The sequence below is a fragment of the Caloenas nicobarica genome, chromosome 7 (genome assembly GCF_036013445.1).
Source record: "Caloenas nicobarica isolate bCalNic1 chromosome 7, bCalNic1.hap1, whole genome shotgun sequence".
NCBI lineage: Eukaryota > Metazoa > Chordata > Aves > Columbiformes > Columbidae > Caloenas > Caloenas nicobarica.
Window position 1 is genome coordinate 26,532,862 of NC_088251.1, and position 16,329 is coordinate 26,549,190.

Here is a 16,329-nt window from a genome sequence, read left to right on the forward strand (position 1 = left end):
CGTAATTACATTTTCCTATAATTCCAGAACTATAGTTCCTCCTAAGAAAGATATCTGGCTTTTTACCTGAAAAATTATTTTCTCTGAATAAATTCATTCATGTGCATGTATTTCAAAGTGCAGCTCTCTCTCCACCCTCTTCCCAAAACCAAGCAAATACGAAAATCAAACATTTATAAATATGCAAGAGTAATTATGTTATACAGAGTTTAAGAGTCTAAGTTAAAGAATGAAACTGAAAGAAGAATAATAATTTTACTGCGCCCATAAAACAGATATTAAAGAGAGACAGAAAGGATTGGAACTTAAAATACAATTTTTTTTTCTATTTAGCATAGTAGCAATAGCTTTGCTATAAGCACTGTTGCTATAGGTGCTCAGTATATGAGCCTAATGACAAGGTCCATTAAGATGAATGAGAGTTGTTCCAGTGGCATTACCAGGCTTTGGTTCAGCCTTGTATGCACATAGACCTAGATATACACTCCCCATTTTCTACCTGTACATGTGACACATTGGGTCTTGCATACATAAATACGTCTGTATATGTACACATACACAGGCTATAAGGCACTTGTAACATTTCATACCATGTAACACAAACAGCTGTCACTGAAAGCACATGATTAAACTGCTGTCCACTTAACTGCATGTAAACTGGTGACACCCTCAAGGACTCAAAACAGTCTCTGAGATATGGCTGGCATGGAGACTGTTTTCTCTAAGCCCCTCATTTCGAGCAGGTTTTTCTACTCCTTCAAGTAGCATACTGATTAAATAACTGGTATAACTGTATTTGACTTAAATTCTACAAATATTGGAGAGAGATCTGTTGCAAATAAAGAGATCTGGTGTTTCTTGAAGGCAGCAAAATCTTTCTTCTGAAAGTGGGATGGGCAGTGGAGCACTTATACAGGACTAGACAAAAACTAAGCAGGCAAATTAGCCTCTTTTCTATCAAATATAAACATATAAAATCTGACTAAACTTCAGCCAGAGCTGCTGATGGATGAACTTCAGAAGGTTCACAGAATTAGAGAGATAAACCACTTTGATATGTGCCTCCCTACAGGGAAAGATGGAGGTGAAAAGGGAGAAGAAAGGAAGGAAAGTAACTCCTGCAGAGGACAAGGGAATTTTTCATCTGAGCTGGAAATGTAATGAAAATACCAGCACTATGAAACTAGAAGATATTTAGATGGTAAAAAGCCATGTGATTTTAGGGAAACCTTTTCCTAAGTTAGAAGAATTCCACATGAAGTAGAATTAGTGAATTATCTTTTATTTTTGTTCAGAGATAAAGTTCATTCTTCTATTTTGGTTGAAGAGATTACTTCATTGCTGCAACACAAAATAACTTGCAAAAAGTTTTGTTACACTCTTAAAATACTTCATTTTAATAAAAATCATCATCAGTAATGCATTGTAATAAAACAAGATCAAAGAATTGCTTTTGTTTTCATGCCTACCAGTGACATTTTAAAAATTCATTTCCACAAGTACTAGTTGAAGACTTTTGGTATCGCGCTTGTGATATACAGAGACTGCTGTGACTCGCTGTCACAACACCACATATTGATGCACTCAGAGAACTCCTTCAGATAAAGGTCCCATTGTTAGAGTCGATATTAGGAAGGTCTAATTCTACAGACATCCCTCACACACAAAAATTTGATGAAGTGCTTTAGTGGATTGAGGCCAGAAGCAATCACAGTCTCGTCCAAATACGAACCTTTTCCGAAACTGCAAATTTAAAATATAGGTCAATACAAGATGGTACTTGTAATATCACAGACTGCTTTCCTAGAGAAGAGTAAATCTAGCTACCCACAAGGCAGCTTTGCTGTGCACTTCTCAACCTAAGAGGCGGCTGCAGCACATATTTATATATTTACTGCAAGAAGTAATAAACAAGTTTTTCCTTAGAAGCAGCAAATAGTAACAACGAAAGAAGTATGAGGCAAATTTGTAGCTGTGTGCACACATGCAGACACACACACGTCACAATGCTTGTTCTGGGTCAGCACTTGTGGCTTTCATTTCCCAGGAGGTCAGAGTGGACAGTGATAATAGCTCCTTGTTTCCCTGAGGAAAATTAAACACATAGGTGACCTCAGTTCTGCATTTCATAAAGCCAGTTCCAGCACCAAAATGTACAGCTGCCTTCTTGCAGTGTAGCTGTTCACTTCACTGAACTTAGCTGTGACTTACACATGTCCAAATGAAGCTGGTGGTGTTTTATTCTATTCCTGATATTGCTTCCAGTTTTATGCATATTGTGTTTGTAGTGATTCTGAAGAGTCTTTGGAAATCTATAGGGATATGTAAATATTATGCAAAATATCTCAGCAATTGCAAAAGACTTCAAAGGCAGCTGTAGGTGCTCAGGAGCACTTCTGAAATTCAGGCCTTATGTACAGCTGGAGCTCACATTCCATATTCTAATAAGGTCAATTAAAAAAGAAAAAATATTGGATTCTTTGTGCATTTTCCAAGACAAGCCCGTGTGAAGCGGTAGGTCTTCAGTCCACTGCAAACACATTTCACCACGTACATAGATTTATTTTAAAAACATGAAAGCTGGACTTCTGAATTATTTTCTATTCTTTGCCCAGTGCCGATGGAAGAAAAAATGTTATGGAAAAGTTACTAGAACTGCATATCATGGCATTAGTTATAAAGAGTAATGTTGCCAATCACTTACAGTTTGTTATGATCACTCCTTGTACAGCCTTTAAAAGCCTTAAAAAGAGCAGTCTGGCAAACAAAAAGGAATTACCTTCAAAGAGCCAGTACGCTGAAAACATTCTTCTGCTTTCAGTACTACAAACCCTGGATCTACAGTACACTACCACAAAATTGGAATGACTGTAATGGCAAAGCATGTTACCACATAACAACAGCCTCTCACAAATTGGCTTACTTCAGTTATGTTACTACTTACCCGTGACAAGGTATTGTGTCCTGGTCTGTGATCCTTGACTCTTCTAGCTGCTGATATGCTGGTCCTGTAATTCCATTGAACCTACCCCGAGGCAAGGGAGGAGTCCTCCGAAAGGCATTTCTATGTAGCATCCCACTTTTTTGTCCTGGGCTGCAGCATGAAGAGAGACTTCTAGGAATAACATCAAGAGTACAGTAAAAATTATCACAGCAGAAGAGTAAACTTCTGTGAAGATTCAAGATTAATAACGGATGGATTATTGTTTCTATAAACTTTGCTGTGACCGTCTATGATGTCAGTAGAAATTCTCTGTGGAAATGTAGTACTATAATCCATAGTCAGCTGCTGTTTATGCCGTATTTAATACATCACCTCACTTCTAGGAATGAAAATAACTGCCTGGTATATTAAATATTTTCTTATACTTGATGAAGGATGCTTCTTTTTTCCATGCTGCATACCATAATCCTGCTATACAGAGTTGACTCCTCAGACAGTATAAATAAACAGTACATCTCCATCATACCTACAGCTGAGCTCAAAATCAGATCTTAGATTTAAAGCCCACTGTATCATCAATCAGCCTACAGAGTCCTGCTTCCTGATATAGGATTAAATTGGGAAAAAATATAAGTGAAGAATATTAGTGAAGCTTATGAACTGCAGCTTGAAGAAAATACCCATGACACAAGTTTTCTCCCTATTGAACAAGATTTTTTTCTATATTGTTTTATTCCTGTGTTATGTACATTGATTATTTTCTTCTTTCTACACAGATAAATACCATGTTGTTTCTTTATATGATATATAATACAAAACTGAATATGATACAAACAAGTAATAGTTTTCTACTTATTTCAGAAAATAGCTTTTGTAAACAAGGTTTTTGAAGTGTTTTGGAAGGATACTGGATTTTTCCCATTTTGCACAGGAATTAAAACTTATCTAGAATCCACATAGTTCTGGTATATTAACCATAAATTCAGCTGTTGCTAATGCAAAAATAAGGGAACACAGAATTAAGGTGAGACATGACCTATTTCTACTGTCAACAGGTCACAGTATGGCACAGAATGACTGCCTATTAATTTTCCAGTTATTCCTATTTCTCTTGACATCTCCTGGGTCTCAGAAATGCATGTGTATGACGTGATATTCTGTCACATCCTTAATGATGTTTTAGTATAGGTTTTGTAGATGCATTTTAAGAATCGTTATTCTTGGTTACATGAATCATTTCAGCTGCTGATACAATTGAGCTATGCAAAAGACTTTTGATAAGTTTGCTTCTCTTTTCCTATTATTATGTGATTTTAAAGCAATCTGCATTTTATACCTAGTGAGAAATTTATTTATAGTTACGGCCACATCTACTCCCAAGGCAATTTTTGCTTGGACCAAGTATGTTGGACAAATTCTCCTGGAGCATACGTTTCCATTATAACTGAACTTTTCTCCTCAAAGTCAACACATAAGAAAAATTCAATAGTCTCTATCCTGCTCAAGCTAGCAGTGTTCCATCATGGTCTCTGCTTTGTTCTCTTCCACACTTTTACTTTCCTGGTGCTTTTAAATTGAAAAGATCAATAACCCATAGCAATACCACTCCCTCAAGGATTTCCGGTGCTTCCTTAAATAGATTTTTCCTTAGCTATTAAGGATGCTGTGAAAAAACTTTTCTAAAAAAAATTAAAAATGTTGGACTCGAATACTGGCTTTTCAGTTCTGAAGGCTGAGTTCAAGTTGTAAGTCACAGTTCATATTCTGTAAAATGACACTACCACATCGCAAAACAATTGACAATTTCTGCTCAGAAGAGTCTGAGATTATTGCAGCTGAATGAATAATTCATGATTGATAATGAATTTCAAGGGGTTTTATTGATTGAAATATATTCATCAATGCACTAGAAAAGTCAACAAATTGATTAACTTAACAGACTTTAGACTGGTTGCAAATATTTGAAGCTAGAAAGGTGTTGTTTGATTGTGCTTGGTTTAATGCTCTTGTGCCTCTTCCTTGTTGCATGACAGTACGTGGTCTCACATCTAATAACAGGCACATGCAAAATCTCAAAAGCTCTGCATTTGTAATAGACATAATTATAACACATCCAGGTAAACCTGAGATAATTAGTATAAACTGCAGCAAAGATGCATATAAATGCCCTATGTGAACTTCCTTCAACTTGCACCAAAATTCTCGTTGCTACATCTAACACTGGATGCTACAGGCTGGTAAAAGTGTGTGGGCTGATTAGACCAAAGGGATCTGGCACATGCCAACATCTTCCTCCAACTGCAGCAGTTCCAACTCTGACAGAGCTTAAGCAACTGATTTGTTGCTATTGTGAGGTTCTTATGCTTTCGACATTTCTTACAGAAAAAACAGAGGGGAAAATGAATTTTGGCCATAATTTATGGTCATGGACAAGACAAACTGAATAAGATGGACCAGGAAATGGTTACAGACAGTGCAGCTACAAGCTGCAGGATAACTCTCATTGCTTGAAGCACCAAAGACAAGAAAGTAATAATTTTTGTTAGAAATTCTATGAAAAAGTAACTCCAGCATTAAAAAGTTCGTTCTTTTTCACAAAATGGCTGTGAACATCAGCACACTCTTCCTACAAAAATGTGAATGCAGTCCCTCTCAGGCTTCTGCTCTATTGCTCACATGAAGTGTTCCTCCCTCTGAGGCAAACAGTGCCTTTCAGTTTTCTTCAGGGAATTTACTCTCCTTTAGCTGCCAGTATGGTTTCTTCCTCCCTGTACTCCAGTCTAACTAGGGAAAAGAACCCAGTCCACGTAACCGAGCTGTTCAATAAAACAGATCAATAAGGAAAGCTGTAGCAAACATGTCTTTAAAATCTATTAATCGATTACTCCAGAACAACAAAAATCAGAATACCTTTGAACTGTTTTACAGGTAATGCATAAACTAGGGGGAAATGCAATGAAAAAGCATGAATTAATAGTATGAAAGTAGTTCAACCATCTCTAAAGTTACTTAAGAACCTGGCACTCATTGTTGCAAATTATTTTGTATGAAAATTTTCTTCAGGTTGAGCAACTGAGTAAAAACAAAGTCTGTCTCAGCAAGTGGAGTATTCTTTTTCTCGAGGCACATACGCAACTCCCAAGCGCAGTTAATTGTATTTGAATCTTCCTTAACACTGCTCATAAGGAGGAAAAAACCTGCAGTGAATTTACAGTAACTTTGCGAATCCTCCTGTACTACTTTTTAGTTAATTACTAAACAAAATTGATTATACATCACATTATGAACACATTCAGAAGTAATTTTGTCAACAGGAACAGGAAAAGCATTAACAAAGGAAGAGCATTAACAAAGAGTTAAAACTTTAGATGGGATCTCCCATTAAAGGCATTAGACACGTGACCAGAAATCAATTGTTGACTGAGTTTGTGCAGAGATCTAGCTCGCCTACATCAAATGCAAAGAAAGTCATCAGTGTAGTGTCACAGGAACTGCTGCTGGTAAACCTCATGATAATTTTTAGCCTTTTTTTACAACTACACAATGAATCTGTTTCCCCCACTTTTGTCCTAAAGCCTTGACTAGTCTAAATCAACATAACAGGTCTTCAGTTCCTTTGATAAATTGTTCCTCTTCCTAAACATTTGACATGTGCTATTCCATCATCACATGGCACGATCCCATTTTGATAGATTTTGCTACCAGACTTGAAATTTCATGAGCCAGTTCTCCTTCCAGACTTCTCTGATCAAGATTAACTGGACCATCTTGACCTGATGGCTTTGATTTCTGCATTTTACTTCCACTTGACTGTAGTAATGTGTATTTTCATACATGTAATTCTGTTTCTATTCTACCTTTGTCCTCAAATAATCATCCTAACTGAAAAATATATTCATTCAGGATTGCCCTAGCTGCTCAATATACTATATTATCTCTGTTCCAACATCAGCTTTGCTTCTTCCTGTATAGTTCTCCTTTATGCAGCAAGAACAATTACTGGCCTTCAGTATTACCATTAATTCTTAACTCTCAATGTCTTCTGGAAATGTTCACTTCAAACATGACTTCTTGCCCTCTGTGATATAGTTTGTTTCGTCCTGTCCACCCCATTCCTTTTAGGCATTCTTTTTAGTAAATTTCTCCAGAAAACTATGTTATTTCCTTGGGAAAATATCAGATTCTTTATATTTTCTCCCTTTCAGGTTTCCTCTGCCTTTACATTCTTAGTTGCTCTAGTTTATCAATACTTATTCTTTGACATTCAATAGCCTTATTTATGGAATAGCTTTAATTTGCTTTCTTTTAATTTAAACTGGATCAATTCTGTTGGGAGCATAAAGAGTAAAATGCTTACTAAATTAAAAAAAAATGGTTTTGCACTGGTTTTCATGGTGTTAAAAGTTCAGCAAAAATGCAAACACAAATTATTTTAAATTTTAGAGTAAGTTTATCCTATTTGGGCATTTTTTTAAGATGACACAACTGCTCTAGGCTGAAAGCCTCTGTGTTCGGCTTTCATCATGGTATTCTCTGAAATCAATGATGACTGAATCAATGAATGAAAGTCAGGATGACTAATTACCAAGCAAACTGCTATTCAAAGGGATCACAGCTCAATCCCATAATTAAAAAACCTCTAATTTGTTTCTATCTGTTAGAAATTAAGACAGTGTGGGTTTTCTTCTTACCAAAATCAACAGATAATCTGAGACAAATCTTCGCGCATACTGTATACTTTACAGGAAGTTTACTGATTAAACACATTTGTTACTTTCCAGTTCTGGCAGTACTAAAAGTTGTTTTACTTATACAAGTAGATGATATATAATTCTTCCACTGTAATAACAGTGCATAATACAGGTGAAATATTTTAGGAGTAGGATTTGGTGGATATTCAAGTTTTCAGCTCAGTCTCTGCAGTAATTCTTTGCATACAGCTGAGGGATATTCAAATTTTCAGCTCAGACTCTGCAGTAATTCTTTGCATACAGCTGAGGTCAGTAGAGACAGAAAATTGCTATTATCTAGTAGTCTGAATGAACTAAGTGATCTTGGTCAGTCAAATTTCAGCAACCTCAAATGATTCCCCACCGTGATAGTCTTACTGCCAGGCCAAAATGGTATTGGTTTTAGGAACTGGAAACAGACAGCTCTTGATCTGAAGAAATAATCACCTATCATTAGTGCCCTTGAAAACACCAGCAGCGAAAACAGGTCTGGACGCAGAACAAAATAATTCTGTAGCAAGCAGAAATAAAACAATAATATAGTTTAATAACAGCATAAAACAGATAACCTGCTGAGCTGCTGTAATTTTTCCAGGCTCATGTGAGGTTTGGAGATGTTTAGGACAAAATGTATCCCAGTAAAAAAGAAGTTTACTGCTTGGGCCACATTTGACAATTTGGCCACACTGGACACTATTTAGAAACCAGAGAAATCGAGTAAATTAGGAAGCTGTCACAGGGTGCATAAATTCAAGACAGCCTTCTAAGTCTTAAATGTTCAAGTCTGTTGCATGTTTTACAAAGCAAGGGCCTTGTATAATCAATCTTAGGTTTTAAAACTATAAAAAGAATAATTTATAAATTAAGCTAGTCATTTCACATCTTATACCAGTTCTGAAGCAAAGAGTCTTAAGATAGTCCAGTGCTTGACATCTGCAAATAATATGACCGTTGTTTTTTGGGTTTTGTTTGTTTTTCCCGGAAAAGAGAGATTTTGTGTGCAAAGGTGTTAAGCAATCTGGGATACTGTGTTGGTTCACTGTAAATTCAGTGTGGCTTATTCTGTAATTTCCCTATGGAAAACAGGGAATCTAGAGAGTAATTTAGCTTTTATTTTAAATGATGTTCATAAACAGAAGAAATATTTTCAGTCTTTATTTCCACATTTTTAAGCTTGGGTAATGTCATGGCACAGCACCTGAAACATTTCAAGCTTGGATATTGTAATCATGCTATTAAAGGTAAGGAAATGTCACTGTGTCTTTTCTAAACTTCACCTTTTGACTAAATGGAGATAAATTTCCCTCAGAACTTCAGTGGAAAGCACTCTAGGCAACAGTTCCATAGTTCGTTTATGTTTAGTAAAATTATTAAGCATGTTTTGAAAATCTCTGTGTAATAAGGAATAAGTCCTAAGAAATGGACCTGACATGACAGTTGGCATTATTTTTTCATACCAAATTAAAGGCTTAAGTAAGGTGAAAGTAGATGGGACCCAAATATCCCTTCCTGGCTCATATGCTGCACTTTGGTAGGTTAATCAAATCATTAATTCAAAAAAGAAGGAACATGTAGTTGACCAGGGAAATGCAAAGAAAAAGCACGAAATACTACAGAAGCTAGATCATAACCTCATGCAACCCCAGACTTTTTTTAGTAATTAAAAAAAAAATCCTTTTAATTAATAAGTCTTCCGGTGCAGATTATGTACCTAAAATTTTTTTTGAACTCATTTTTCTCATCCTTTTTTCTCTCTCTGTGTGCTCTGGAACAGACATTACCACTGCCATTCCAGCACCACTATTGCTTATACCAGACATGAGTTTGGTTTCTAGTCCCGTAATGAAGCATCTGCACTCTTTTTTATCCAAAAAGGCCATAAGCAGAATTCTAATCCAAATGCTATGCAATGACGGGTGACTTTTATATTTTTTTTCCTCTTGGAAATAACCATCCAAACCTTTTATAAACTAGTTTTCACCATGTGTTCATAAATAAGTCATTATTCATTTCAAGTATTAGCTGTTGAAAGAAAGAGTGAGAAAGGCTGGAGGTTTGCAAGCATGTCTTTCTGCAGCAAATGAGTCATTAACTTTGTGAACAAGTCTTGTTTTTAATGGTTTCTCAAGCTACAGTTGTTTCATTCACTGGTCTGTGTCTACAGCTTGGGTGGTGTCTTTAAATGCTTCCTCTAGGACTTTCGCAAGATGCAGATAAAGTTGGGGAGCATTGTTACTGCCTTTTATGTCTGCAGCTAAGAAAATGCTTGGACATCTGCTGAATGAGTCGGTTGAGGCTCTGTTGGTACTACGTCATTCAGCATCTCTCCTAGTCACAGCTCATAATAACCCTGCACATGTACCCCCATTTCAGCGACATCCCTTGGCAGTTGGCCACATCTCCCATCAGACGGCCGCTTGCTTACCTGTGTTGCTTGATGGGTTGGGTTCCTCTGTCAGGAGACAAGGCCTCTGGGAAAGACTGAGGGCCTGAAAAACTAGACTCCATAACTTTGTCCAGAATAGGCCCAGGATGCCTATCTGGTTTTGAATACTGTGACAGAGAGAATAAAATAAATTAATACACAGAAGGCAAAGGACATTGTTGATACTATTCAATCAGAATTCATATTGGAGTGCATTAAGAAGTGCTCTAATGCATTTTTAAATTAAAATCAGGCATTGCAAGTAATACATTCATTCGCTGTTGTTCACAGTGGAAAGCACTGGTACTCATTATCCCTATTACCTTATCTACATCAAAATGTTGCTATCTGCATTAGCAGCAAAATTACTAACTGATCTACCCATAATGACAGGGAACACTGATCTCTTTGAATAAAAGCCTGGTTTTGCGGCTGTCCATGCAGAGACTGAGATCATGAAACACATCTCAGAGGATGGTCAGCACATTCTTGGGTCCTTTGGTGATTTCAGTCAAACACTGCTTTTATCAGCATGTGTGCTTATGAAAACCAAACTGAAACAGCATTTGTAACACTGGGTAAGCAAGAAAAATATGTGAATCCTATCCACAGAGCCAGACATCTCTTCTGAACAATTCTGAAACTTTTGACCTCTGAGTATCTGTGCTACTAACAACAGTGTAAACATAATTTTTCTTGTGACAGTTGTAGGCGTAGGGCAGTCTCTGGGCACATAGTGAGACACAAAGGTCCGTAAAGCAGACACTGGCCATGAACAAGAACAGATTTTCTTCTTCTTGCTTTGTGATTCAACTGGAATTTCAGCAAAAAATATGGCTTTTATCCTGAATGGAGCCAGAAAAATGAAGTATAAAAAAGTTGCATTTCGGCTTGGAAGAAGAATCAATGTTGTTAGTGGCTACAGAGCAATATATCTGAGATATGAGAGGTTAACCCGCATTTCCACTCAGCTATGAAAAATCTGCACTTTGCAGATTTTTTTATGTCACATTACAATGACCTGCACTAAAACTTATTGCTCTATTTTCTTTAATCCATTTCTTTCTGTATTGAGTTTGTATTTTTAGTACTAGATACCTAGATATCCACGTTATCTTTACAATAAACTGGTATTGTGGAAGCTACTGCATGATTAAATGATTTAGAAAGAAAACACAAATTAAAATAATATTAAAAAATCACAGTGGTAAAAAATGCCATATTACAATACAATAGCATAAACAATTGTAAACAAGACAGTAAGATTTCTTTCAAAGTACAATTCTTTTTCATAATTATTTTGTTGTCTAACAAAACACCAATAACTCATTAAAAAACCCAGAATTATTTTCTGATTCTCACTTATCCTTTTCTACATTTCCCCAGACTTCAGCAAAATCAAAAAGATAAATCATACAAGATTACTCTCTTTTAAAAATGGGCTACATGCAATTTTAGTCCATCTACTCAGACTTCTTATGACCAATATCTATAGATAAAATAATAGGTCTTCAATTTTTTTTTCCAGTGCTCTTGTGCCTCTTTCTGGTCTGGGAAATAGCCACACAAACAGAGCCAAAAATCACTGCTTATGTGCGTCAAAAGGCAAAGCTATGCGAGTGACAATATGCAAAATGTTGCTTCATGTATGAAGTAAACACAACTGAAATAATAATAAAAAACATATTCCACTCTCATTTCTTTCAGTTATCATGATCTTAGTTGTCACTTGTAAATGTTGTAGATAAAATATTTAGACAGAAGTATGATTTTTAAGATACTCGTGTCTGTGAAGGTTTTAAACTTTAATAGTTATCCTGCCAGCTGCAGAAATAAAACTGTCTTTGATTTCTGACCTGAATAAATCAATTTGAGCTATGTAAAGGATGGCTTGTTAGTGCCAGAAAGGTATTTCTGTCCTTTTTTTGTATTTGTTCATGATAAAAAATTGAAGGCCTGAATGGCTTATAAGGCCACGAGCATGAAGTGAATAATGAATGGTAATTAGAAATTTTGCAATATCCATGGTTAAGGTGGATGTAGACTGGAGCAATGGTGTACAGAGTTTTTCCTCATCACAACTGAGGAAAGTCAGGACCCGCAGAACCTGCTCTGATGCTAACCAGCAAACTCTAGCGAAAGTCCAACAGCCAGCACAACTCAGGCACAGCCTACAAAGGATATTTTTTCCCCTCTATCTGAACATTTCTTTTATGCCATTTTCAGATTCACCACTTACCAATTACCATAACAGCCATAACATTAATTACAATGAAAATGTGAATCACAATTTCAATTGAGAGTGTGAATATACAGAGAATTTGAACAATGTAATTGAGCTTATTTGGATATATCATATTATTCATACATTTTAATAGGTGTAAACACAGTTGCATTTATTCTCCTTTGGCTTAACCGTAAGTGCTACACCCATTCTCTGAGGTTATCTCTGGAGAAAAATATCTTCAGATTTCTGTGAGGAGTTTACAGCAGTATCAGTTGGTGCTCCCAGAGGCAGGGTACAGGATCACTCCTCACCTGTAGCCCAGTAGAATCATAGAATGTCCTGAGTTGGAAGGGACCCACAAGGATCATCGAGTCCAACTCCTGTCCTTGCATATGACAATTCCACAGTTCACACCATGTGAGCACATCCCGCTGCTTCCACAGCCCAGTTCTCGCTTGGGCTGAGCTCTGCAGAACCCTCTGACTGTGGTGAGCTGGGGAATACTCAGCCATGATGGAGAACAAGCTGTGAAACACTTTCAAAGGACTGTTTCAGTGGGTTGAAAGCATCACTGAAAGCTTATCTGTATTATTATTATTAGTAGTATTATTTATGGTTTATTGTCTTCTTGTTTAATTATTTGTGCTTGTTTGAGCAATTACTGAGAAACGCTGATGCATATGGCTAAATAAATTAAAGAATAATGATAGCATTTAAAAATAAACCATTTTGCAAATTTTCAATTTTTCATGGTTTCATGGAGAAAATAATCTGTTATGTACAATTACTCAGCCCTTTGACAATAAAATTTCACCCCCTGCTAGTTAGTGCTGAGCGAATCTACAAAGGCAGCCTGGGCCAGGAGACCAGAAATCAGCCTCTGCCACTGACCTACCATATGGCTGTGAGCACGTAACTCCCCCGCTCCATGCCTTTTATCCTTTACTCTAAAATGTGGGATCCATGGATAGCAAATGTTATTCAAGTGCTACAGAATAGCTTGACACTGTTGTCCTAGTGTTATGCAAAACAAAACACCCATCCCTCCCCCCAGCTTTTCTTAGCTCTTCCTCCTCAACGATTTTTCCAAAATAGCAATAATAAAAGGTCCAGAAACACATGTGACACTGGAAGAGGGGTGATGTGGGGGTCCCATTTCAAAAAGGACTGAGAAGGCAGAGGGGCCAGCTTCAAATTGCATTCAGAGAGGGTGCCTCAAGGAGGTAAAGAGACAATGATTTTTCTCGATGAGCTGACCTTACACAAAAAAACCTACTAGGTGATACATTTAACGTCTTTACAGCTGATCCCGTATGCTCTATAGGTTTTGTTGCCAACACTAGCTCTAGACAGAGACCAGTAAACTCAAGTTTGTCTCTTCTGGCAGGTAAGTCCTGAGATACAGAAATAGGAAATTTGCTCTTGATCTCAGCTGATAAATCACATAATGGCTCAGACGAAACTACACAATAATATTTTAAAAGACTTAAGTGTCTCTATTGCTTAACATATATTAATTGCATTCCTATCACAGTGACTAAAAAGAATTTATTTTCTACTACTATCAACAAAAAGCAACAAGACACAAAAAGAGCATTTTTTTTTCCCCCTCATTACAAGAATATCAGAAACCTGGAGCTAGTGATCGCAAGTTACTAGAAATAAGTGTAGTGAAAAATGAAACCACACACTACAGCATGAAAAGCACTTTAACCACCTCAGAGGGAAAGTGATTGGGAATTAATAGATCCACTTGGTACCATGGGGGAAGGTATGAAAATCCACGAGGGTGAAAAAGGCCACTTTAAACAACCATGACAACTTTCAGAATCACTAAGGGAATAGCCGGGCTTCAGCTGCCTTTTTTTTTTTAATGACCTATTTGTCAAGTTAGGAGATTTTGAAGAAACACTGTAGCCAAGGTGGAAAAAAGAGCTAGTAATCAGGATCATGATTAAGACTTAGAACTCATGAAGGCTGGCAAACTACAGAAAAACAGAAGGAGGGCCACACCACCTCCTCTTGGCCCTTGCACAGTGCAGGAGGGTGCAAAGAGCACTTGTCTTTCTAAGAGACGCAGCTGAGAATGATGATTTACTTCCTTTTGTCTATGAGGACATTGAACTGTTTACTGCAGTCTTGGGGAACACACTCATTAATATCTCTTGAAGATAATATAATCTTTTTGGGAAGGGGTAGGTAATACTAGGAAGTCCTAAGTTTCGTTAATTAGATGAAATAAACTTGAATCTCCTGGGTACCTCAGAGATCCCGTATTAAAAACTGACACATCTATCTCTTCCTGACTGGAGAATTATAGTGAGATTACCAGTGCATTAGTATCTAAATATAAGATGCTAGAAAACCAAGCAAGAAATTAGGTTTGTTGCTGCCAGAATATCTGGGAAAAGCAGTTCACTGGAAGGAGATTCAGGAAAAATACTGGCAGCTATGTTCAAACAGTTATTTATGATTCCTGCTTAGAGTATACAGTATTTTTCATCTAATTTGTATTCCTAACAAAGTAATGGAATCAATATCGAGAGAAACAGACTCGGCATAGGTGAACACAATTATCAGCTATGAGCAGCAGGAGTTCAGAGAGAACACAGCTGTCCTGACAAAATCTAAGCTAATCTAAGAGGAAAGAGGTGGAGGTGGTGTAATGCATTTGGGTGTGATATTTCAAAATACTGTCAATACAAACAAAAAGCTTTATTCCTTGTAATATAGCAAATGACAGTGAGGCATCCACATTTTAACTTAAACTTGCCTTGTGTTCTTCCCCAACCTCAGGGCTTGCCGAGGGAGGTGAGTTTGCAAATGTTTATGTTAATGAGCAGTTGCTTAGCTTTGGAAAGGGTTAAATCTTTTCATGACTATTTCCCGATGCTTATAATTGATGGAATAGCAGACCCAAACTCGACAAACACCTTCTGATTAATTTTTATTTACACTGTATTATTTGGGTGGTATCCCAATGCCAACTGTTTGATGTAAATGCACTTGCAGTAGTTCTTTTAGCTAAGGATAACTATATTGTTAAGAGCTGGCACGACCTGCAGTTCACTTCATACTTTGCTGAGGCATGGCACTCAACCTGGAGCTGAGTTTAAATCCCTGAGTGTTGCATCAAATCTGTTCTCTGCTGCATGCCAGATGGACGTGTTCTTTCCCAACTTTATTACACTGCTGTATGCTGACATCATCCATTGAGAATATTTTTTAAAGGATCCAAAAATCTGAATAAACAAATTAACTGGCTAGTATTTACCAGAGTTCTTCACGTACAATTGCTGCAGGCCTTTACCAGTTCTTATGTGTTCAGCTCTTCAGAGGCTTTCTGGGAATGCTTTCAAAATAAGAACAATGAGGAAGAGTATAAAGCAGTGCCTATAACTCATTGTGGCAGGGACTATCTAACAGATCTAACACTGAAGGCTCTACAATTCCTAACTGCAGTGCCTGACACATACAATGCTGGGATGTGGCCATTCTCACTTTTGTTTGTCCTCCTGACCAGAGAGAGAGCAAAAACCCCAAAGAGTGCGACTTCTGAAATGGAGTTCTAAAAAGCCTACATTTTTCAATTTGCCAGCTCCATGTATTTCTGAATATCTTGTCACTTAACTTGAATATCCACATCTGAAAGAGCAATCCTGCCATATGGATGTTTAATGAACTTGGGGGAAGGTCCAACACTTTAAATCCATTTCTTAAACCCTGCCTTCTGAAATAGAATGCATCCATAGTGCAGGATGCAGCAGAAATATTCTGATGCAAATGGAGAGTGGTTTAAAAGCATTCAGAGCTTTTAAACTTGTATATGGCTTTCATAATCACAGTACTGTAAAGAAGCTTTAATTGGCATGGAAATGGTATATCATGGGGATCAAGGTCTGAAGTCTTTTTCTTTTCCTTCTGCAGTAATGCAAATAGCTGCAAGTATAATGAATAAAATGCAAATTTGTAATTAATTTTAATATTTGGTCCAAAAATGAAA

The 16,329-nt window shown here is 36.9% G+C and overlaps 1 protein-coding gene across 1 annotated transcript in view; it reads right to left on the reverse strand.

The window, feature by feature from the left end:
- Window positions 1-16,329, reverse strand: part of NRG3 (neuregulin 3) — a 391,269-nt gene that overhangs the window by 2,949 nt on the left and 371,991 nt on the right. Inside the window, exons 7-8 of the mRNA XM_065639250.1 lie at window positions 10,100-10,227; window positions 2,945-3,115 (exon numbers count right to left, since the gene is read on the reverse strand). Of these exons, the coding sequence (XP_065495322.1) occupies window positions 2,945-3,115; window positions 10,100-10,227 (299 nt within the window). The remainder of the gene's footprint in view (window positions 1-2,944; window positions 3,116-10,099; window positions 10,228-16,329) is intronic.